Below are 24,592 nucleotides of genomic sequence, written 5' to 3' on the forward strand. Positions count from 1 at the left end.
TATCACTCGTGTCGTCATCATAGACTGTAATGGTCGTCATCAGTTTGTGTGCATGTGTCTTCTATTAGTCTGTCTTCTATCTAGTGTTTGATATATTCCTTTTTGGGTTTTAACAATTTTCATCATGTTTGTGATATATTATTTACAGAATAAAGTGTGTGTATTACATTTAAGTACTTAAATGTATTTTCTAAGTCTTTGCAATAGTATCTACTAACTGCATCACTAAATGACTTTGCCTGTTTTTAAGTCATTAGGCCAAACTTAATTTGATGAAATGCAAATTAATAAATAACTGTGTGGTCATTATGTTTGGAGACCATTTTCTTGTTCTTTCCATATGCACCCTCTGCCACATTTGTCACAGCCATAGACTGTATATTAACAGTCTATGGTCACAGCACAGCAATCTACAATAGAAAAAGAATACATTGACAATGACGGATGCACCACAGGACCCCACCAAGAACACATTCTCCTCTTTGACTACAAGGTAAAGCTAATACTTGAACTAACTGTACTAATCTGCATGTTTATTATGTGGCTCTACTCTGTAAGACCCTGGTTCAACCTGAGCAGTCTGGGAACTTCATGAACGTCAACTTTATCTCATTCATCCATACTGTTAGTTATTGCAGTTTATTTGTTTTACTGTATTCTGTCCCAAGTGCAAGTCCAAAAGTCAGACTGATTTTCTTTTAGCTGCCTTACTACAGTAACAATTTATTGTTGGACAATAAGGCGATGAACCAAACTGACTATACAAAACTTAAAACAGAGGATATTTGCACCTGCAAAAATATGACTTTTATAACGTCACATGAGTACGATTAGTAGAGCTCCAGGAACTGCCCCACATTACCTGCCTCTTGCAATAAAAAGACTAACTTTGGAATACCCACTTGATTTGGCCAACTTAAACTCCTCATATTAGCTTCATCTGAAAATTAGAATGTGTTTTTACACAGAGCAAGGACTGTGGATTATACAATATAATTACAGCTTTGACGTGGTTGTTCAGAGTTTTATTCTTACCAAGGTGGAATGTGCTCTGAAACATTTAAACCATCACGTGACACAAACTAATTCCAAATAAGCAGCTCTTTAGAGTCAGCAGAGCTTAAGTCCTTGAATTGAGGGAATTGTTGATAATTCACAAAGTTTCTGTTGTTAAAGAATGATTATATGAGGCGTTGGTCTGAGAGGAAACCACCATCATAACAGAGAATCTATAAACCAACTAATCAGTGTTGTACATTATTATCAGTGAGACTTGGTAATAAGCTTTTCTTCTTTGTTGAACCCGTCAGTGTTTTACATTTCCACAATGTATGCTGTGGCAGGTCCAATTCCCTTTTCTCTTCCATTTTAAAAGGAACAGTACTCAGATGCAGCCACAGCATCCTCTCCTCCTCATTTTCAGTCTTCCTCATATCTGCCAGCCAGCTGGCAGAGGTCTTGATAGGCTAACAGTCTCTACACCAGCGGTTCTCAAAGTGGGGGACCTGAGGGGGTTCGAGGGGCCCCTAGCAAAAAGGGGAATCATTTATTTTTACTAAAAATAAATCTATAAGTAACACTATAACAGAATGTATGATTATTTTGGACGTGGGTTTCATACTTTCTGTAATAAAACATCTAAAAAGCAAAAATCAGGCGAGGACCCTGGGACAAAATCTTATCCAATGGGTGTCCGTGGTCTAATTTGTGTCAGTTTAGGGGTCCTTTAAAAAGTTTCAGAAGCGCTGCTCTACACCGCCTGCTGGTTGTCTGCTCATTTCTGTCTCCTTGCCTCCTTGTCCCCACGCTGTTTCCTCTGATGTGTAGGTTCCAGAGATCTGGCAAGGCATCATTTCTTCCTCGGATTTCTCTTTATCTCTTCCTTTTTCCCCTCTTCACTTCCCCTCTTGCCCTCCTCCTCCTCCTCCTCCTCGCTCTGCTGGCCATTTGACAGAGATGTGGTAAGACTTCAGCTCCTCATCAGATACCAAGTCAGGGGCGCAGCTCATAAGGTCGTGACCCCGGAACGACTTGGGGAAGGCAATGACGTCACGGATGCTGGGAGCCCCGACCATAATGGAGACCAGCCGGTCCAAACCTAGAAAGGAGGAGGAGTGATAAGACGACTTAATGAGTATATAACCATTGTCACCTTTTAGTTTTTGAATTGGGCATTTTATTACATATATAATTCACTGTATCTGCTCAATGCAACACTGCCTCTTAAACCCTGATGTCAAATTCCAATTTTCCATAACTAAGTCGCATCCCATCCACATGGGATGTCACACGCCCCCTGACTTAAACTTGGAAGCTCAACAACTGCTACCATAATTAGCCAGTTAACAGAGAAACAACATCATGTCAAAGTCATTTTGAATCAAATAACTAGCTCTTTGATTCTCAGCCTTTCTACGATCAACCAATCTGCGGTTCCTGACTGAAAACAGTGATTGTTTCATAGACCTAGACTGTAAGCATATGATCCTGGGTTTATTTGCTAGAGTGAGCATCCTAATTATAAAAATTTAAATCAAATGTGTAAACATTTACTTTTATATATATCTTTCTTTACTGTGCTAAACTAGCTCGGTGATCGCTCAAGCTTGCTGTGGTAAAGTGCAGAGTTAACATTACCCAAAGCAATGCCTCCATGTGGTGGCGCTCCTGAGTCCAGAGCCTCCAGCAGGTGAGAGAGAAGACTGGGGTCCTCCTGCAGCAGACACATATCAGTTATGACCAGTTATGTATTCAACCCAATTCCAAAAAGATGGGCTTAACACTTTCAAGATACACAATGACTCACCTTGAGGATACTCTCTAGCACATGAAGCTGTTCTGAGGCCTTGTGGATGCGGATGGAGCCTCCTCCAATCTCACAGCCATTTAACACCAGGTCATAGTGCTGACCACGTACCTGAGAATGACAGAGTGCAACCGATGAGCTTTAGTCTGGATCAACGGAAGTACATTTCCAGGATAAAGCCTGAAATCCGGTGTGTGAGGTCAGGCTTTGCCCCTCACCTTCCGCTCGAGTGAGTTGCCAGCCCTTACTCCACAGCGCTGTGGAGAAAGGTCTGACAATACAGGACTACATATACTTTGATGTAATGAATACAAAAAGACACTAACATTCGTCAGATTTTGAGTGGCTCTACCTTCTGTGGCTCTGTGTAGAGTAGCTGTGTGTCCTCTGGCAGTGGAGCAGTAAATGGATGATGGGCTGACTCCAGCTGCTCCGGCTCATCTTCTTTGGCCAAAAACAGAGGGAAGTCCACAACCCACAGGAAGTGGAAGGCTGAGGGGTCGCGGATTGAAACGCCACGAGACTCCAGGAGCTCTGCACACTGCAGACGAAGATTACCCAGCAACGGGCGCTGAGAGCGGAGCAGGGGTGTAGCGAGACACAGGAGAGAGGAAAGGTAGGATGGAGAGACAAGAGAAGAGCTATTAACATATATGCACATTCTATTCAGTTATATCTTTCCCCCTTCATCAATCTTATATAAAAATGTACCTAACCCTTACCACAGTGTGGAGGGAACCAGCTGCCATCAGCAGCAGGTCTCCTGGTTTGGCTCCAGTCCTCTGCAGCAGCTCATCGGTGACTGAGACAGACAGCAGCTTCTTTAGAGGAGACTTCAATGTCCCGTCTGCTTTGACCAGCAGCACACTGAGCTCCTTGGGGAAAAAATAAGACTGGATACAATAACACTGCACCTGAGATAACATGAAAGGGTGACTTCACATAAAATAGTAAGGTAAGAGGAAAAAGTAGAAAAACAAACCTACTTGGCTGAACTGAGTCTTAGCCATTTGTTTCAGTTCTTCCAAATCTTTCCCAGCAATTAGTTTCTGTAGTCAAACACAAGACAGAGAAGATCATTTGAGACAGGCCGCTGTGACGGGTCAACAATGGCAAGCTTGCAGATATCAGCAAACCTGTTACTTACAAACATAGTTCTGTTTGACATTTAGAAGCTTTTTTTGTTTTCATTAATATTGCATTGTACTTCCCAATGTGTATGTACAGTATGTTGTGACGGATTTCTTACCGCTCCACTGGGGACACAGATAGCCTGAACGGAGCCTCCTGGTTGGCTGAGAGCTGTTCGGAGGAACTCAATTTCTGTGGATAAGAAAACCTGACTGAGGTCGACCAGCTGGACAGACAGACAGATAAGAAGAAAGACAGGGATTCAGACAGAGACACAGCCATACACACTGCAGGTCCCAAAGACATATTCACCTCCTCCTGAACATCAGATGATAACAACCAGAAGAGAATTTTCTGCCTTTAAAAGGAACACGGCGACTTATTGTTGGGACTTTAGCTTATTCACCGTATCCCCCAGAGTTAGATAAGTCCATACATACCCTTCTCATCGTCATGCGTGTCGTAACTCTGTCTGACGCACCCACCGCTAGCCTAGCTTAGCACAGATCCTAGAGGTAACCGGCTCCAACTAGCCTACTGCTCCCAATAAGTGACAAAATAACGCCAACATTTTCCTATTTACATGTTGTAATTTGTATAGTCACAGCGTGTACAAATAACAAGGTCACATGAGACACAGCCATCTTCTAACTGTATATAAACTGGGAACTATATTCTCAGAAGGTGAAGCACTGCAACTTCTGCTACTTGGGCGGAGTGATTTGCTCGCAGCACCTGAGAAGCCCCGTGGTGAGGAGCAGAGAGTAACAACGGTGCTTTTCAGGCACTAATCACTCCGCCCAAGTAACAGTGCTTCGCCTTCTGAAAAATATATATATATATATATATATATATATATATATATGGGATACGGTGAATAAGCTACTGTCCCAATAAGACGGCGTGTTCCTTTAACAGCAATTATTTTTTGTTTTTAGTCAATGTGAAAATCCTCTTAGATTATCTCCAAAATTGGCTTGTGAAATAATTAGAGGTGACTTAAGGGCAGCTGCACAATTATAGTATGCTACATAAAAAACGATTGGTTTATAAAAGTTTAAAACAAGCAGAAAATATGCCATTATAAAACCACTAGGCCTCTATCATTACGTGAGAATAGCGGGTTAGCCAGCTATCTTTGGGCTTGACTCATTTTCATTTTCCTAGAATCCCCCACCTTCATACTGAATCTGGTGTCAGGCTTGTCCACACCGTAGTCCCTCATGGCCTCTTCATAGGTCATGGTTTGGAAAGGAACCTTAATAGGACCGTTCTCTGCAGGCCAGGAGTACTGTAACAAACCCTCCACCAGGGACATGATACCGGCCTGGTCCACAAAAGACATTTCTATGTCTACCTGGGAGAGACAATGAGAGGACAACCATTCAGAGAATACAGACCAGGACTGTAAACCAACTAGTTAAGTCCAAGTCAACACCAGCACCAAGTACAAAGGGGAACCAAATTAAAACCAGGACAATTTAAATAATATTCAGCACCTAGACCAAAGGAACAAGAAACCATGTACACCCCAGTACTGGCTCACTAGTGCACAGAAATGTGATGAATGAGGTAAAGTGTTTTTGGAAATGAATACTGGAGAGTAAAATTTAAACTGATAAAATGACCTACAGTATGTTAGTGCAGAAGAGACAAAGAGAGAGAGGCTAAGTTCCTTTGATCTATTCCCATTTGGTCTAGCGGTTAGGACTCCTGGTTTTCACCCAGGTGTGACTCCCGGTATGAGAACAAATGTTTACCTAATTTCACTGATCGGAAAAGTGGTCTAGACCAGATTTGAATAGTTCAGCTCCAATACCCACCACTAACAACATAAAACGATCAGCTGTGTGTGAGTTCATTTTGCCCTTTTCCCGTTCCACCTCCATGTTACCTGGGTGAACTCAGGCTGCCGGTCAGGTTTGGAGCCTTCATCTCGGTAGCACCGGGCCATCTGGAAGTACCTGCCACAGTGACGGCGATGAACAAAGGCAAGTAACATTATGCATTATATTAGTTAGCTCTTGGTTAGTGACCATTTATTGTACATTATTCTCAGGTAACACTACAGGTATAAGTACATTTACTTATTACGTATTTCCATTTCATGACACTTTATACTTCTACTGTACTCCACTACAGGGTGGGAAATATTGGACTTTATATTCCACTACATTTAAGAGGGAAATACTGGACTTTATACTCCACTACATTTAAGAGGGAAATACTGGACTTTATACTCCACTACATTTAAGAGGGAAATATTGGACTTTATACTCCACTTTATTTGTTAATCATGTAGTTTTCCTCTGCTCAGGCCTGCACCCACCTGTCTATGCCAGCCACCATTAGGAGCTGTTTAAACTGCTGTGGACTCTGGGGCAGAGAGTAAAAGCGGCCCGGCTCTCTGGACGGAACCACAAACTCTTTGGCTCCCTGAAACACAAAAGAATGAACATCTGGGGATCATGTCTGAGGGAAGCACAGACTATATCATTTCCCTAAAGTTTAGAGAAGCTATCTTTTTCTCAAATTGATAATGCAGCAACTCGGAGACAAATTCTTCTTCTTTGAATGTTCGTTTGGCTGAGAACTGTTAAGTAAGTGACATTGATTCCGTGTAGCTGAAATCTTTAAATAGTAAAAAAAGGGATCTTCTTACCCCTGGTGTTCTTTTAAACAAGGTCGGAGTTTCCACGTCCACAAAACCTACGAATGAGAAAAAAACAGTTAGAAACAGTTGAGTTAGGTCATGCTTTAGCAAGGGAATGAGGACATGGATTCTACTATTCTGTACTTTTGGTGTAGTGTTTGCATGGTTTTCCTCCGCGTCTTCTAACTTCACTAAAGTCCGACGACAGACAGGTCAAAATAACACTCGACAGGGGCAGTGTGCTTGGAAGTGTGAATCTATTGGTCAGTCTGTGCGTGATGGTTCGATGATGGATGGACAACCTGTCAAAGTGTTTTCCTAGTTTAAAGGACAAATCCAGCACAAAATGAACCTAGGGGTTAATTACACACGTGTACCGAGTCGACCGTTCTCTGGGATATGTTTTCATGCTAATCGAATGTGTGCAGTTTTATCGCAAACCGCTAATTAGCTTATAACGCTAGTCGTCGGGGCAAGGGTAAAGTAAAAGGAAATCGCCGTGCCGACGAACGCCGTGCTTGAGCCATGTTCCCGGTTACTGGTTGCACGGCGTTCATCGTTCGACTGGTCGTGACTGTTTTCCCAAGATGGCGCCAGCCTGTATACGCGAAAAGTATTGTCTTTCTAAACTATCTTTTTAATAAACTGTCTGTACACTTACAAAGTTCTCAATGCTTCGGTTTACATGTAGGGACCCTCATTATGCTACCGTGGAAGTGTGGTGCTATTTTGAGCCTTGTCAGTGGTATAGAAATAGAGATTTCTTTTTACTTTACCCTCTGCCCCGACGACTAGCGTTATAAGCTAATTAGCGGTTTGCGATGAAACTGCTCACATTCGATTAGCATGAAAACATATCCCAGAGAACGGTCGACTCGGTACACGTGTTATTAACCCCTAGGTTCATTTTGTGCCGGATTTGTCCGTTAAGAAAATCACCAGTCAGAGAAAATGAATCTGGCTCTCCTTACCGTGCACATTACACAGGTATTCCCTCATCTTCATCACCAGCTGAGATCTCAGTCTGAGGTTCTTCTGCATCTGAGAGGACCTCAGGTCCAGGTAGCGATACTGCATCCGCAAAGACTCTGATTTCTGTACATTTAAAAAAAAGAAAAAAAAAGAAATCACAATTATTCACAATTAATAACAACAATAAGTCATACAGTATTACTTGCTTGAACATATATATAAAATAGTTACTTACTTTGACAAAGTCTTTAATTTCAAAAGGCAACTTCTGGCACACGTTGAAAACCTCCACGCTCTCAGCCAGGATTTCTATTTCTCCTGTTGGCATGCCCTGTCGGTATGGGCACAGCAGAAAGAGACGATGGAGCACTCCAAATAACAAATGACTACTTCAAATATTTGCTTTGCTAACCCCCAAAGTTCAGAGAAAGTCTCTCAAAAACCCTGACAATTCTGCTTTCCTTTTCGGCAGACGATAAGTTGAAACTTTACATTATATTTTAGCAATTCAATGACTAAATTCTTGATATCATTAAAGATGTTCACTGAAAAGTTTGTTACAAGTTGTTACACATAAACATACACAAACCTTGTTCTCCTGCCCCGCTGGTCGTCGCCTGACTGTTCCTGTAACCTTGACGACAGACTCGGTTGTGAGATCACACAGCGCTGCTTTCAAATTACCCGCAGACTTAAAACACAGAAACGTTTCAATTAAAACACAACTGTTGCAGTTTACCATTAATCCAAACAATAAGAAGCCCTTCATTTCCTTTACTTTAGTAAATTCCTCTTCTATGTGCTGCAAATAGTTTTCCATTATTATTAATATATGTGTATTATTCTTGTCTTTTCATTCTTATCTTTGTTATCTGCTGTATTAGTAATAACATACACTGTATTGTGGTATATGTATTGTTTTCATCCTTACTTCTTCCTGAGGGATTAGAACTTGTGTCAAGCCGCTGAAATCTCGCATGATGACAAACAGGTCTTGCCTGTTGGAGGCAGAAAGGTTACTTTGTGTGGGACCAAGAGAGCAAAACAACCAACTCTGCTGGGTAGTGCTGGAGCCCTGCTTCTCAAAACGCAACTATCAGGTTGTAACATAAATGCAAGTACACATTTTCGCTTCGTCACAGAATTGTGCAGTTAGGTATGAAGAGGGAAATCAAAAGAGCTCACAGGAAGTGTAGAATTAAAATCTAATAGTGACATATACAAAATGTGTCCTACACAGCAGTGAGTGAGCATCGAAGAAAACACGGACTGACTATTACTTGTCATTGCTATGTGGAGCCACCTGAGTATCGCCACTGAATCAAAATCACATTCCGATTCACAAGGTATCAATTCAATGTAATTAAATATTGATTTGATTAGGGATATTTCAGTTATAATACCAATTTTGCTGGGATATGAAAGATTCTCAGAGAGCTAAAACTGTTAATTGTACAAGGAACCATCTAACCTGGTGCATTATTAAAAATATGAATGTTGATGTTAAGAATTGAGAGAGTGAGTTGTACAAGTGCTTTCAGAGATGGTATACCTAAAGTCATACATCTGTGAAAATGGCCATGACTGTTTTTCCCCTCGCCAAAATTTTGCCTAACTTTGGAGCGTTATTTAGCATTCCTGATCATTTAGTTTCCAATTTGATACCAATATATTGAGTTTATCTTTAAAATTAAGAGCCTCTTCAAAGATTGGTCTCAGGATTTTATGAATCGATGTCAGATCATTCAAGTGAAGGTCGATCTGAATATCCAATTTTTTTTTTTAAACCCAACACTCTAAAGGCAATGTCTAACATACCTTTAAATACTTCTTCTGATCATTGTACATGTCAGTGTGTAAACAGCAGTAACAGAGTAATACCTGAGGTATTGGACCCAGCCACACAGAGTGACTTTCTCTCCCACATGATCAGATCTCAGTTCTCCACAGGTGTGACTCCTGAATGACAGACTGCTGGGACCTGGAAAATAAACCAAATAAAGATTATGGCTGGACGATAACTGGAATTGTTGTGATCATGTGATGACTCATTTAATAGTTGACAAATAACTTTAAATCGATTAATCTTTGCAGCTCTACTGTCAACTAAGACGTTTGTATATACTATAAATGGACTATTTTTGTAAGGCTAAAACAAATAGATGAGTTTTTGGGCATTGCACGTTCTACATATTCCAACCAAGTGTGTTTTTGTTTTGTTTTTGCTTATTGGTGGTATTTCTTGTTCTGTATTTGTGTTGGTTGAGGGAGGTGAGGGTGGGGTGGAATATTGACTTTTGATATCTTTATAATATACTTTATAAGTATCATTTGTGAATAATGTGAAAAAGTAAACTAAAAACTATGTTTTAAAAAAAGCCTTAAATAAATCCATCTTTTCTATGAGTTTTGGGCTAACTAAATACCACTCCTCATATATAATGTGTTCACATGGACCCTCCACAGCGTGGTAAAGGAAGGTCTGGCACAGCGAGACTACATGGACCCTAATGGGAGTCACTGTCCAAAGGCAATACCATCATCTACAGCCAATAAACAATAACCTATCAATAAAACAATCAATCACTTCCAGAGTACCTGTGCTTGGAGGATGAGCCTTGCAGAGTGTGTGTGAGCAGCTCAGCTGTCTGAGTTGAGGTTTCCACAGCAGGCGTCCTTGACTTGAGGTCGAGGCTGAGCTCTGGTACCAAACAGCGGGATTTCTGAGTCCACTGAACACTCTCTGCAGCAAATATCTGCTTTTTGTTGCCATCTTCTATATCGAGCTGTCCAGTCCTTGCTGTTTGAATGAAGCGCATGGGAGCTACTCTATAAGAAAGACTGTTATAAAGAGGCTCTTGACGTAATGACAAATTCAACAATTCAACAAGAGTGCTCACACCGAGGACTTGACTTTACTGACCGGTCAGGATGTTTGGGGCTGGAGAGAAACCTCCGCTGTCACTTCATTTGGTCCTGGTTCCGCATTTTCGCTCGTCCTGAGCTGCTGTCACGACTCTCTGCTCATGTGGATGGTCTTTTCTGTTAGCTCAATGCTAATCCATATATGTCATGGATGTATTAATGCAGGAGTCGAGGATATGTAAACGGATGTGACGTAATGATATCTTTAGACCGAAACAGTCAGTCAGCTACATAATCGATTTAAATCGGCAGCGCCCTCTGCTGATGAAAGACGAGAATAAAAAGCTTGTAGCACAGGGTACACTCCATAACTTGTACATTCTGTAAATAGTTCTCTAAAATGTACAATCTATAACTTCTATAATATTGTTAGAATATTATTTAATTTCCTATTTAATTTAAATGACTATTTAATAAACCAATTAATAAAGAATTGGGAGTGTTGTATGCTTATTGGCTGGTGTTTGCATATTTGTTTAACTGAAATAAGATGACATAGCAATGTTTCACTTTTCCCAAAACATCTCCTTGGAGAATCTTCACATCTCCAAGCAGATTTAGCATTTTCCAGGAACTGGAATAGGGACTTGGAGGGGTCATGGGGTACTGACCCGGCCCGGCCCTGCGTGGCAGGCGTGTTCAGGGTGGTATGGCGGTAAGCAATTCCAGCAGATAAACACAAAGTATTTCTAGTTGTTAAAACCTAAGGGTTTTTGCAACTGTTGAGTATGCAGTTTGGGGTTGGGGAGTACTAAACGGCTGAATATTGGCTGAAAAGAGATCAGAGATCTTTACCAACCACCTAATTCTTACAGTGAGAATTATGGCCAATGAAGCAATATTGAATGTTTCCATTTTTCAAAATAAAGCTTAAGAATGCTATTTAATGTATGTATTTAGTTTTCCATGGCACAAAAACGAGGGAAGTATCAAACGGTTGATTATGTTACACCCCTACTTTTTATCATGTACAAACAACCTTGGATTTTATTTATGAATGAAGACCTGTTGGTGCTCTACAATTTATTAGGTAATGCTGGACCTACATCTTCATAAAAAATTGAAGTCATGTGAAGTCTGTATTCATCCAGCAGGTCATATACCCAGTGGGAATACATAAAGTTATTACAATGTGTTCATTTAAAATGTGGTCTTTTGTTATTTATTTATGCCCGAATAAATGTGTAGGTTCATTCATGTTTATTTGGGTTATCTGTAGTATTTAGAAAAGTTACATGGAAATACCTTCATTTTGATAAATGAATAATATGTATGCTAAGTAGCTGGATGTCTTAGCACTTTGTGAAATCTACATGACAGCTGGGCACGCTTCATCTGCTGAGGAAGATCATGTGCTTTGATTCAGATTATTTTTCCAGCTGTTGTTTAAACATCAAGAATGAACTTTCAATCTCAGCTACGTGACTGTGTGTGTTTCTGTGAGGTGTCAGTCAGGACACGGGAGTCTGTATTTCATTTAATATATTTAATCAGGAAGGTTATAGGTGGCACACATGCTTAAGCTTTACAATAATAAGATGTGTGTTTGTGTGTGTTCGTGCGTGTGTGTGTGTGTGTGTGAGTGCGTGTGAGTGTGTGTGTTAATACAGATAAAAATGTATTTGTATTAAATAAACAATATCGAAATACAAAAAATGATTAGGATGTAATGTAATAAAATGTATACTATGCAAGGAAAATAATTATCTTGAAATAATGATATGATCAATTTAACCGATAATGATTCTAAAACAAGTATAAAAATAATGAGTATGACAAATCATATACTGTATATATGATGTACTTTCAACCTGCAGTGACAAACAGTAGTCAGGCTGTAGCTCATTCAACACAATGAACACTTCACAGCAATGTCTGTCTGAGTGACTGAAAGAAACATCCAGGCTCCTGGTCGCACCCAGCAAAAGAGTAAAACTAAAATATATATGTGTGTGTATTTTTGTATGTTAATTACTTACAGATGATGTAATATGGGAAAAAGCAAAGTATTCTTTAAACTGACAGTGTTAAACGCCTGCAGTTAAAAGATGTTCAAAAAATGTTTAACATCATAATGATCAAGAGTCAGTGGGGAGGTCAAAGGATGATACATTTGTTTTGGTATTTTTCTTTCAACTCTTCCATTTCCTGTTCATGCCGTTTCCTCAAGTTCTCTGTTTCTTCTTTTAAAAGCCTTGATTGGTATTCTTTGTCTTCCATTTCCTCTTTCATGCGTTCTCTTCAACTGCGTTATTTCTCCTTTCAGTGTTTCTTCTTTGTGAGTTAAGAGGTCTTTTAACTGATTGTACTTTTGGCCATGCCTCTTTTCATCCTCTTGCATTTGTCTCTCATGCCTTTGCTTCATGTCCTGTATTTCCTCCATGTGCTTCTCGACCAACGCTGTGAAGTCCTTGGTGTATTTCTGTCTGAACTCGTTGAACTCTTCAGCCTGTTTTCTGGCCTCCTCTTCATATTTCTTCTTCATGTCCTCCAGTTGTTTCTTATAGTTTTCCTCCAATTCTTTTCTCTCCTTTTCCTCCTGTTCTCTTCTGTTTCGATCTTCTTCTTTTCTTTTCTTTTCATATTTTTCTCTTTCCTGCTCATATTCTTCTTGGAGTTTTGTAAGTCGTGTTTGCTCCTCATGTCGTTTCTGTTCATTTTCTTGATTTCGTTTGTCCCACCATTCGTTTCTTTCCTTTTCCCAGTCCTCTCGTTTCCTTCTCATCTCTTCTTTACTCAGCTCCAACTTTTCTTCTGATTCTGACTTAAGAGCTCCAAGTTTTTGCTCCCACTCCTGTCGTTGAAGTTCTTCCTGCTTTCGCTTCTTCCTGTCCTCTTCTTCTCTCATTTCCTGTTCTTTCTTTCTCTCCTCGCGCAACTTGTTGATGTTTTCCTCCATTTCTTCAAGTTGTTTGGCTCTCTCATGTTCAATGTCTGCTTTCTCTTGTTCCATTCTTCTCTTCACTGCTTCCATTTCCTCCTCATGTTTTCTTTGAAGCTCCTCCCTCTGTCTCTGCATTTCTTCTTCTTTCTCCTTCAGGATCTTCTCCACTTCCTTCTGTATGGCTTCCTCGGCCTCTTGGAACATCTCTGAGGTGTAGCAGTTGCCTCCATTTTCCTTCAGCATTTTGTTGGACTTCTTCAACAGCTCTCTGACTTGTGTGTTATCATTCTTAACCTTATTATTGAAGACCTGGTATCTTCCTCCACAGTCACGTGCCAGTTTTTTTAAAAAAGTCTGAGTCTGAGTCTTCTATGTAACTTTCAATTGACTGACTGAGATCATCTCCTCTGGTGAATATAATGATGATGAAGTCTCCTGACTTCTTACCAAAATATTTCTTGATCAGTTCCACAGAGTTTTTTTCCTCTTGTGTAAAGCGACCAATCTGCAGCACCAGTAAGAACACATGAGGTCCAGGAGACAACATGCTGATGCATTTCAGAAGCTCCTGTTGAACCTCATCATTGGACAGAGTTGTGTCGAACAAGCCAGGAGTGTCGACCACAGAAACGTGCTGTCCATCAATCTCTCCTGCTGCTTTCTCGCAAAACTTAGTGACAGAATTCGAGCTCCCTTTAGATGTAAAATGTTCTTTGCCCAGAATGGTGTTTCCAGTTGCACTCTTCCCATTGCCAGTCTTCCCAATCAGCACCATCCTGAGACACTCTCTGCTCTGATGTTTATCATCACCTTCCACCTCACTCATTTTTTTAACATCACGCAGTTCAGCTTTAAGTCTCGCATTAGCACTCTCCTGCTCTACAACCTTCTTCATCTGAACCTTGGTGAACATGTCCTTTGTGAAGAATCTGGACTTAGCGACTCTCATCTTTTCCACACCATCCAACAGCTCTGGGATCTGCTGCTTGTCGTTGATATTGAGAACATATCTTCCTCTACAGCTCTCACAGAACTCTTGGATGTCCTTATCGTCTAGAAAGTTAACAACAGCTGGAGCTGTAGGATCTGACTCTGTGAACAGGATCATAGTGAAGTCATTGACTGCAGAGCTGAATGTGTTCTGGATGGCCTCTAACTCTCCCTTGTCTTCATCAGTGAGGGGACCCACAGGTAGGACCAGGATGAAGGCATGAACTCCCTCAGGATCACAGAGGGAGATACACCTGAAGGATTCCTCCATCACTGCCTCCTGAGGTTTTTCCATACAAGGCAGGCAGCTCCACCAGGGAAACCCAACGTCCACACACCTCTCTCTGATGTTTAACACACTCTGATGAGTTGGACACTAACTCTGTCTGACCTAAAATGGCCTTGGCTGCTGAAGTCTTCCCTGCGCCTCTCCTCCCACAGAGAACCACGTTCAAAGCCGGTTTGATGTTTTTATTTGCTGTTTCTTCAATCTTCTCCATTAATGATCCACGGTTTTCTTCAGACAGGCTGTAGTGTCTTCCTCCACAGTCTTTGAGGAGTTCATTAACAGGGACTCTCATTTCTTCCCACTTATGTGTCACAATGATCATTGAGTACTCAAAGGCATCTTGACCAAACAAACTCAGGATGAACTTCAGTGTTTGTCTGTTCTCCTCTGTGAATTCAGAAGGCTTCACTAACAGCAGCAGAACATTTGGTCCAGGAGAACAAAGAGTCACACAGTTTTTCACCTCTCTTCTCAGGTCCCCCTCAGACAGACTGAACATGTCTGGAGTTTTCACGACCGTTAATTGTTTTCCTTTCCACTCTCCACAGGTTGCCACACATTGCCTGGTTGAGTAAGTTTTTTGGTTATGAAAAAATTGGTTATCGATGATGAAGTTACCAATTTTTGTCTGTTTGTCCTCGCTTTTTCCCAGCAGCACAATCCTAAATGCAGATGCTGTAATACAACAGAGAGAAAGATGAGAAGACATAAACTCACTAAGAGGCTGTAATCACTACACCAGATGTGGAAAGTAACCAAATGTTGTGTGGACTAGCCAGACCTTACTCCACAGCACTGTGGAGATAGGTCTGGCAATGCGAGACTAGTTGAAGTAAACGGCACTTGATCCTTTCTGCTTTCTTCTATTCACCAGCTAACACTATAATATTATTCACAATTAACCTGAGTTTAAAGATGCATTTAAAATTCCAACTCAATCACCTGCATATGATATGCATATACATCTGTTTTACATAAGAAATTATATTAGTACAGGAAATAGTGTTTTGGCCATACAGAGCAGTGTATGTGGAGGTTGAGGTGGTCAATGGGAATGTATGTGTTAACCATGAATGACTTCTATATATGTTCAATATAAACATATAAACATTTCAGAAAAAAAACGGCATCACATTTCACCTAACTAGTTTCTATCAACTGTAAAGTGGCAAAATATAGAAAATACTGACATGAAATTATTTAAGAATTTTTTTTCATTTTATTGGTTTTCAATGGCAAAGATTTGTGGGATGTGTTTGGGAAAATGATGCCTCCAAAAATCTTAAAATACATGATTAGCATTGTGATACATTTACTTACTGTGAGTCACAGGGTTTTTCTTAAAGTGTTTCGCTGTAATCCCTGTAAAAAGATGACATCATTAATATGCAGTTTAATGTTGTTAAATAAAGGAGCGGTGTGTAGGATTTAATGGCATCTAGCGGTGACGTTGCAGATTGCCACCAACTAAAAACCCTTCCCGTCCTCTCACCCCTGTTATGACATACTGTCATTATTCTTATTTCCCACACTGTCTTTAAAAACTTTAGGGTCTGAAACAGACACATTGAAAAAAAAGAACCCAACATGAATTAAAAAAAAAGAGACCCAATCCAAAAGTGACCTGAGGACAGTCAGACCCTGTCTGGACCAAATCCAGAATGTGGTGGAATTGAACAGACCTACACCATTCCAATCAGGTGTTGTGTTAAAGACTGTTCCCCCGTCGATATGCGTTTCCCCTACTTTAGGTAGGGGAAACGCCTGAACAAAACCTTATCCCTAACCCTAACCACGAAAGGGGGTGCTACACATTTTAACAGTAAGGGAAACACATTCTCCTCCCTTTTAAAGCAGGTAGAGAACCTACGGTGGCCTTCAGGTGTCATTAAAACCTCTCTGGAGCCAGTGTTTGATTTGTCCATTCTGGGCTACTGTAGAAACATGACACTGCAACATGGCGGGCTCTGTGGAAGAGATCCACTCCCTATGTAGAGGTGAAGGGCTCATTCTAAGCTTCTAAATGAAAACATAACAAATCTAAGTTGCAGGTGATTATACACTTATAAAATGTAGTTATGATTATTATATTTCATTTCTGCCAACAGATCCTCTTAAATTCTACACACTACTCCTTAAATGAAGGATGGTTTGTGTGAACAAAGTCTTCCTTGTCAAAAATGTGTCTGCACTTACCAGCGGTGTTAACAGTTTCTAAGATAGAAGCCTTCTGTTTTGGGCTTTGATGATCAACTGGTAAAGTAGATGTTGCATCCTCAAATGGTTCATAGATCACATGCTTTCCGTTGTTCTCCTTTGCAGTTTGACTCAAGCGTGTTAACAGCTCTGAATGATCAAGGTTCTTCTGCTTCAAGTATCTGTACCGACATTTTCTGATCAGGTCTTTAAATGGAGGGTGTTCCATGTATGTTTCCATGGAAGCTGAACTCTCCTCTCTGGGTGGTGATATCAGCACCAATGAATGATCAAATGATTGATCACTGAAGAGTTTAAGGACTCTGCAGAGTCTCAGTTTGTGTTCTTCAGTGAAGCCTTCAGGCTGTAGAACCAGCAGGAACACATGAGGTCCAGGATTAGAAGATCTCATACATTTTTCTACATGTTCTGTCAGTTTGTGTTGAGAGATGTTGGGATGCAGCAGATCTGGAGTGTTGACGACAACTATTTTTTTCTCCTGCAATGGTCCACTGATTCTCAAACAGCATTCATGTGGTTTGTTGAACACAGTCTTTCCCAGTATAAAGTTCGCCACTGAATTCCTCTCAGACCAGCTGTTCCCCAGCAGAACAACCCTCAGCTCAGACACTGTGAAAAAAACCAAATAATTAGAAAGGGCAACTAAACACAGACTAAGATGTATTCATTTTATATATACTATTACTATATACAGTATTAATAATAATAATAAACGCAGATATTTTTAAATAGCAGAACACCATAGTTCAGTTTGACTCACTGTAAGGTGGCAGTATCTCATAGCTGCTACTGCGCTTCAGAGGAGGCGGATCATCTGTGATTGGAAGGACACAACATTTGTTTACTTCTTTTTGTAATCAAATGTAATCTTAAGTAGACCTGATGCCCGGGTTGTATGTTCACTTTTTTGCAGAGAAAGCGAAGATACAAGTTACAAAATCTTTTTTCGATCATGAAGCCCAAAGTTACTCTACAATTATCTGGTGATCAGTGCAGTGTATAAACTCCACTGCAGACTCAAGTTTTTACCATCAGGTAAACAGAGTGACGGCTGACTCATATGAACAGTCCAATGTAGGTTGAATGCGCATCCGCAGGTCGATGACATATACGTTTTGTATAAAATGGCTGTATTCTTACTGCTCTGCATTATTATAAACTATAATAATTTGGTTATGAGTCGCATCTCTCGCCACATCATTTTTTTCTTTTGTCTGTGGCTGCAAAAGATTACCAGCGGAAACACTGATATATTGACTCTACACAGCCGGGGACAGGATTTTCCAATTACACAACAAACTACAAATACCAAGTAGAATAGTGATGCGCCATCAATTCACCTCACACACAAACAATCACACAAACACTCACTTCACAGATACAGCATGCAGCACAAAGCTTCAGTAATTTCATTTATCATCATTTATACCAACTCGTTCTCATGCCAACTCATCACATACTGATGCTTTGTCAGTAGTGTCACTTGTCAACGCATTGGATAGCCCTGCACGTCATACTGTGACGCTCCACTACTATGGAATTTAATTCCTATCTTTATTCAAGAGCACATTCTTTCTATTTGAGAGCATTTGTCATTGATTTCATGTTCAGATTTTGTAATAATTTCCCTCAAAACCTTGCTCTTTCACTCAAATAGCCACTGCTCACGTTTGGATTTGCTCTGCTTCTGCTCAAACTTTCTGCTTGGACTCAGATATGTTGTTGCTTGGACAGATTTCCTGCTCTCAGCTTTGGCCCTTTTCCTCACTCAGGCTGCTTCTGCGCGCTTGAAAATCTCCTCTCGGATTTGTCCTGCACTCTCGGATTTTTTGTGTTACAACCCTGTCAAAATGCCCTAACCAATAGAATGCCAGGTGTAGTGTTGACCAATGAAATGATCCCTGCCCCGTTAAGGGTGTGTTTGCTTTACGTTAGAACGTCCGTTGCGGACGGCTGCTCTGTAACCAAGTTTATTTACCCCCGCCGTCCATTGCTTTATTATTATGTCAAAAATGTGCACAGAATGGTCGAGGCTCTTTCACCTGCACCCATCAGGAAACTGGAGAAAGGTTTGAAGTGGGACATATCAAGTTACGTCCACAAGTACGAGGGTGAGTAACATAAATTTAGTACATAGCATATGGCGCTAGCACATAGCCTAGCTTGATGTCCGTAAACAAACAGATTGTCTTTATTGTTTAGCTAAATTGAACAACATATGACGGACAGTATGTGTGTATTTAATGACCCCACTTTGTATTTTTTCCTCATTTGGTTAACCATGTTCCTGGGGATTTGGCTAATTTCAGACATGTTAGAGCCAATAGTAAAACCTAAACCGATATTGTTCTAAATTCTTATAACATTAGTATAAAAATAATAAAATTCATATCAGTCTGTATAGAAAGTTGTAAGTACAATGTCACTACTATAATAACAGTTATTTATTTTTACCCTAATGAAATCAATACAAAGCAAACTGAACAAAAAAGAACAAGTATTGTGTTTCAGTTTCTATTCTTCCAGGTGTGACTGAAGTACCCCTGTTGAGCTGCATCACAGCTACACTGTGTGCATGGACCAGTGTTGTACAACCACACTACTGTTGTTCTAGCCAGTACATAGAGCTCAACAGTCCCGCCCCTCCTCTGAGAGACCTTGGGTTCCGGAAGTAAATTTCCCATTCATTTCTCCCATTGACGTCTGGAAAAATACGTATATAAAGAGTTTTAGACCATGCCTTAGGCTAACCAGGTGGTACGTGACTCATAAGCATACAACGTATCATTTACGAGTAAAAACACGAACAGAAAATCCCAAAAAAGTCAAAGGTATAAGACTGCGTACATATCGTCATCTCAGAGCGAAGGAACTACTCATCCCATAAACCACCGCGCACCACTGAACAAAGGAAGCTAACGTTAGTTTAGCTAACAGCTAATTCAGCTAACCGCTAGCTGAGACAGCATGTAATAACTTTAAAAGACCCTCAAAATAAAACCTGAAAATAACCGCTAACATATATAACGGCTGTTACGTCAGCTGCAGACGGCTTTACCCAGTGTTAAGTTTGAATTAACACTATTTTAGACTGAATCAAGCTGTCAGCTAGCGGTTAGCCGAATTAGCTGTTAGCTAAACTAACGTTAGCTTCCCGGCAGAGGCTAACGTCAGAAGCGTGGAACAGATCGTGATTCGTGCAGTGTCGTAAATCCTCGTGACGGATCGTGCAGGCAGCACAGATCGGGTACTGACACCCCCTCTCCTCACCAGCATGAGTTCCACCAATCAGAGGCATCACTGTGGGATTGTGGGATTGTTCAGGATTGTGGGTAATGAAGTACTTATCCAAGACATCGCGAATAAAAGACATTTATCTCAAAACAAGGGTAGTGCCCCATGATTTGTGGTGTCTATATGAGCATATACAATCGCTGAGTCATGTCGGCATGCTGGTTTTAAGTCTACCATCGACGGTTACGATTTTATGGCTTATACTCCAATTTGTCAATGGAGAAATTTGCATTGTATTTTTACTTCTGGAACCCGCTGTGGGCGGGACTGTTGAGCTCTGTTACTCCCAACTCAAAATCCCATTGGTTCCCCCTGTACTCACCTGTGTGCAGAGGGCAGGCAGCAGTGGCACAAACCAAGAACGTAGGCAAGTCCGATAATAATGTAATTATAAAAAAATCAAAAAATACAACTACAACTACACACACATCATGTTACATACACTTATCATTTATGTATCTTGCTTAAATTCACAGGGTGCACAACCAGGCCCGGGAGAGAAAATTACTGTGATGTCCACAAATCCAAAGCAGAGACTGTAAAGTAAGATAGATTATATATATATTATGTGTTGATGTCTATGAATTTGTCTTAAATAGGAGCACACTATACAAAGACAACAGTGGAGAGTTGCTGGATCTGTCTGTCCTCATAGTGCTCGTTTCTGCACCATCACCTGCATAATCCAAGTGATAAAAGAGAGAACTATTGTTTTCTCTGCTTACATGAATAGGTGCCTGTAATGTCTGCCCACATATACAATCAATTCATTAAATGTTCACTGTTATTTCTTAAATCATTGTAGTTTTCTAGAACAATAAGATACAGATTATTAAAGCCATGTTAATATTTGCAACAAATTAAAACATAATCAAGGCAAATTGGTTTTTTCCATGTTCTGTAACCTTTATAAAAAAAACAAAAAAAAAAACAGTACAATTAAATTTACCAGAGCCGACACTTGGTAAATGGCCTCAATTTACCTTGTCAAAACAATGAGTAATTCATAACAAACTGCACAATATTTGACACAAAACCTAAAAAGCGTATGGTGCTCCTGTGAAGCAGTACACTTTGCCTGTGGGATTTACTGTAGCAGGAACATTGATATTTGCAAACAGATGACCCAGGTACAGGTGAGTTTGTGGTCAGGGTTATGATATGAACTAAAATAAAGATAAGATAAGCCTAGTGTTCACAAGAGGGATGATTCAGGTATTGCAAAACAAATTAAGAATAATTAAATTAAATAGGAGGTATATACAACTAGTAGACGATTAATTATCTATACCAGAGCAATTAAGGCAAAGTTATGAGGTAGTGGCAAGCTAAAGTGACTTATAATAAATAGCAGGGAGTCAAGTCAACAGTGTACACCAGAATAATATATACTGTGATTAAGTAATGACACTTAGTGTTTTCTGTACTAATATAACAAAACAGAAAAATAATATAGTGTATGATGCAGTATGCGCAGTATCCGCAACGGACGTTCTAACGTAAAGCGAACGCACCCTCAACGGGGCAGGGATTATTTCATTGGTCAACACTACACCTGGCATTCTATTAGTTGGGGAATTTTGACAGGGTTGTAACACAAAAAATCCGAGAGTGCAGGACAAATCCGAGAGGAGATTTTCAAGCGCCTAGAAGCAGCCTGAGTGAGGAAAAGGGCCAAAGCTGAGAGCAGGAAATCTGTCCAAGCAACAACATATCTGAGTCCAAGCAGAAAGTTTGAGCAGAAGCAGAGCAAATCCAAACGTGAGCAGTGGCTATTTGAGTGTGAGAGCAAGGTTTTGAGGGAAATTATTACAAAATCTGAACGTAAAATCAATGACAAATGCTCTCAAATAGAAAGAATGTGCTCTTGAATAAATATAGGAATAAAACTCCATACACTACTTTTTACACACTGGAAACACGGCTTTAACATTGTGAATTTAAACAAAACCACGTAGTTAGGGTTAGAATAAGTATGTTTGCAACGTAACGAAAGTGATGCACACTAGACACAAACCTGGACCTGGTGAAACCTATGTTGTTTGACCCATCCGCCACCTTGACCTCCAACAAATTTAAAATGACATACCACATGTACTGTATGGCAAGAAGTGTTGCAAAAGTCAGGCATGCAGATTTGCCACCTTGTGATGCGAGAGAACACATATGTGAAGTTGCAGTGACCGATTCAGCATGGGGCGAAGCCTCTGCTTACTGTCTGTCTGTTCTGTCACTGAGCAACAGTCCTTACTGGTTCTCATATTTAATGTTTTGTTGGGACTGACCAATCGGAGGATTTTAATTCAGGACTTTCAGACCGAATTTATCAAACACTCTTTTGTTTTCTATATAATGTAGAGAGAGAAGAGTGTTATTCAAACTAATAAAGACTCACCTATTGCTGCAGTCGCCATGATGTCTGCTACTAATTCAACTGGAAGCCAGCTGCTGGGTGTGAAAACATACAGAACGCAGAATTTAAATCTTATTCACATCATAAAATAAGTGTCTCAAAGCAACTTGGAGCTCAGATTGGTTACTGCAGACAACAATGTGAAGGTGTGTTTGTGATGAACAGATTTGTCTGTAAATGTTGCTAAAATTAAGGCTTGATGTTAGCTTTAAGGATTATTATTTTATAGTATAATCACATACATTAAGCAATGACTGTTTTGCTGTCACCTTGTTATTTCACAGTCTCATAAAAGAAATCCAGTAAATAAATAAATAAAGCTTAACTGAAAAAATCAAAATTAAAAATGGCGACTACAAAATGTAATGTAAAATTCAGAGATTTAAAAAATGAAAACTCTTTATATGTATCAAAGAAGGTGTTCTTTTAATCTAAGAATGTCCCACTTCACCAAACCTAGCCTAAAACGATTTATAGAGTCACTGGAGTGAGTCAACATTTTTTTGTAAGTCTACAGGAGCATTTAGGCTACCAAGAAGTGTCCCACATTATCTGAATTCACCCTAAACAAATTGTAAAACTTGCTAAATTAAGGTCTTGATATAAGCTATATAAAATATTATCTGTGATGTAGCCGAAACAAAGACACATCCTTCTTTATGTCATAAAAATGCTCCAATAGTGCCGAGTGTCTCACATGCACGTGTACTGTAGACCTGCTGTCAAAAAAAAAAAAAAAAAATCAGCACTATTGACTTCCTTATCTCATATTTGAAATATCGACAGTTCATTTCGGCCTAAATGTTGAAATAAACATTTGGTTACAGTCGGTTCAGTAAATCTCCTCATTACAGTGAAATCCAGGGGTCAAACACCAACTGAAAGCATATAAGGACCAAACACAGGACTCGTTTATTTCCGCTTAAAACACAAAGACGGTTAACTTGGCTGGTCACAAATAAAGTGTTAATACCGTACCTACAGTGTTCCCACATAGATCAACTATTAATCTATTGACCCATCCACCATACCGATATAGGATACTTTTACTTTAATTAGGGACTTGGTTATTTTTTCTTTATCTAGTTTTGGTCGAGTTCACTTACCTGGCTACAAGAATTCTTGCTGCGACACAAAAACCGGCGAAAGTGAAACTAAAGTTCAGAGGGCAGGAGAAGTTCAAATAAAGTCCCCCAGCAGCCAAAAATGTTCTTAAGAATATAAATAGTGGAGGTGTAATTGTTTAGTTTAGGGACAATCTAGAAGTTCTCTACTCATTGATAAAACAAAAACAGTTGTTGTTGTTGTAGCCTATTACCTTTGCAAATGTAACTTCTGATAACTGTTTTTATTATGCTCTATGTTAATATACTGTGATATTTGTAATTTAAAAATATATTAATATTTTAAATAATTAAAAGACAATAAGAAAATGTTCAGTATCATTGAAAATAGTTCAATCTTCCTCTTAAGTAATAGTAAAGTAGTAGTAAAATGTACAGAGTGGCTGTGTGCATGCATGTAGGCCTATACAAAAAAATTGAAAATGAAATGGAAAAACAGTAAATTATGAAGAGAATTAGATTCCAGCAGATCTGCAGAAACTAGTCTCTCTTTGTCAGGCCCTCCTCCAAAGCGCTGTGAAAGCTGGAGGAGGCAACGGAGCAATCAGACCATCAGTTCAGTAGTAAATGTTAGAGCTCCACCTGCTGGACAAAACAATCAAAAAGGCTATCAAACAATACCAGACTCGGTGGTTGGCTTCGGGGGGAATCGGGTTTGAAAGGCTTTTTGCCAGAAATGATTGCTGTTGCCGCTGCCAGTCTTTTCAGTCAGCACCATCCTAAAGCCGCCGGTTTTGATTTGTATTCATTCCGATGTCACTCCTCTGTTATAGCCTATCCTGCAGTTCAACTTTAAGTCTTGTGTTGTTCTCCTGCATAATTACCTTCTTTCTTTTTTTATCTGAGCCTTTGTGAACATGTCCTTTATAAAGCATGTGTATTTATTTTTTACCT

The 24,592-nt window shown here is 39.9% G+C and overlaps 2 protein-coding genes across 5 annotated transcripts; both read right to left on the reverse strand.

The window, feature by feature from the left end:
* Positions 1-613: 613 nt before the first annotated feature.
* dars2 (aspartyl-tRNA synthetase 2, mitochondrial) lies at positions 614-10,683 on the reverse strand. Of its 4 annotated transcripts, none has more exons than XM_078264836.1 (18): positions 10,486-10,683; positions 10,161-10,362; positions 9,444-9,543; positions 8,494-8,560; positions 8,152-8,253; positions 7,798-7,893; positions 7,562-7,685; positions 6,600-6,646; positions 6,267-6,373; positions 5,832-5,901; positions 5,115-5,294; positions 4,056-4,163; positions 3,793-3,855; positions 3,529-3,681; positions 3,159-3,377; positions 2,807-2,917; positions 2,638-2,713; positions 614-2,098 (listed from the first exon to the last, which is right to left on the reverse strand). In XM_078264836.1, the coding sequence occupies exons 2-18, from the start codon at positions 10,333-10,335 to the stop codon at positions 1,896-1,898; spliced, it is 2,001 nt and encodes a 666-aa protein (XP_078120962.1). In that variant the 5' UTR covers positions 10,336-10,362; positions 10,486-10,683; the 3' UTR covers positions 614-1,895. The 4 variants fall into 4 exon arrangements, with proteins under 4 accessions (XP_078120962.1, XP_078120961.1, XP_078120959.1 ...); XM_078264835.1 differs by having other exon boundaries at positions 615-2,098; positions 10,161-10,386; XM_078264833.1 differs by having other exon boundaries at positions 615-2,098; positions 10,161-10,391.
* Positions 10,684-11,958: 1,275 nt separating this feature from the next.
* Positions 11,959-23,739, reverse strand: LOC144527015 (uncharacterized). Its single transcript, XM_078264832.1, is given in 8 exon segments — positions 11,959-13,722; positions 13,724-14,650; positions 14,652-15,325; positions 15,971-16,012; positions 16,847-17,476; positions 17,628-17,681; positions 22,557-22,609; positions 23,681-23,739. Coding segments are annotated over 7 exon segments (3,429 nt in total). The 5' UTR covers positions 22,576-22,609; positions 23,681-23,739; the 3' UTR covers positions 11,959-12,639.
* Between the last annotated feature and the right edge of the window lie 853 nt (positions 23,740-24,592).

The sequence above is a fragment of the Sander vitreus genome, chromosome 12 (assembly GCF_031162955.1).
Source record: "Sander vitreus isolate 19-12246 chromosome 12, sanVit1, whole genome shotgun sequence".
Taxonomy (NCBI): domain Eukaryota; kingdom Metazoa; phylum Chordata; class Actinopteri; order Perciformes; family Percidae; genus Sander; species Sander vitreus.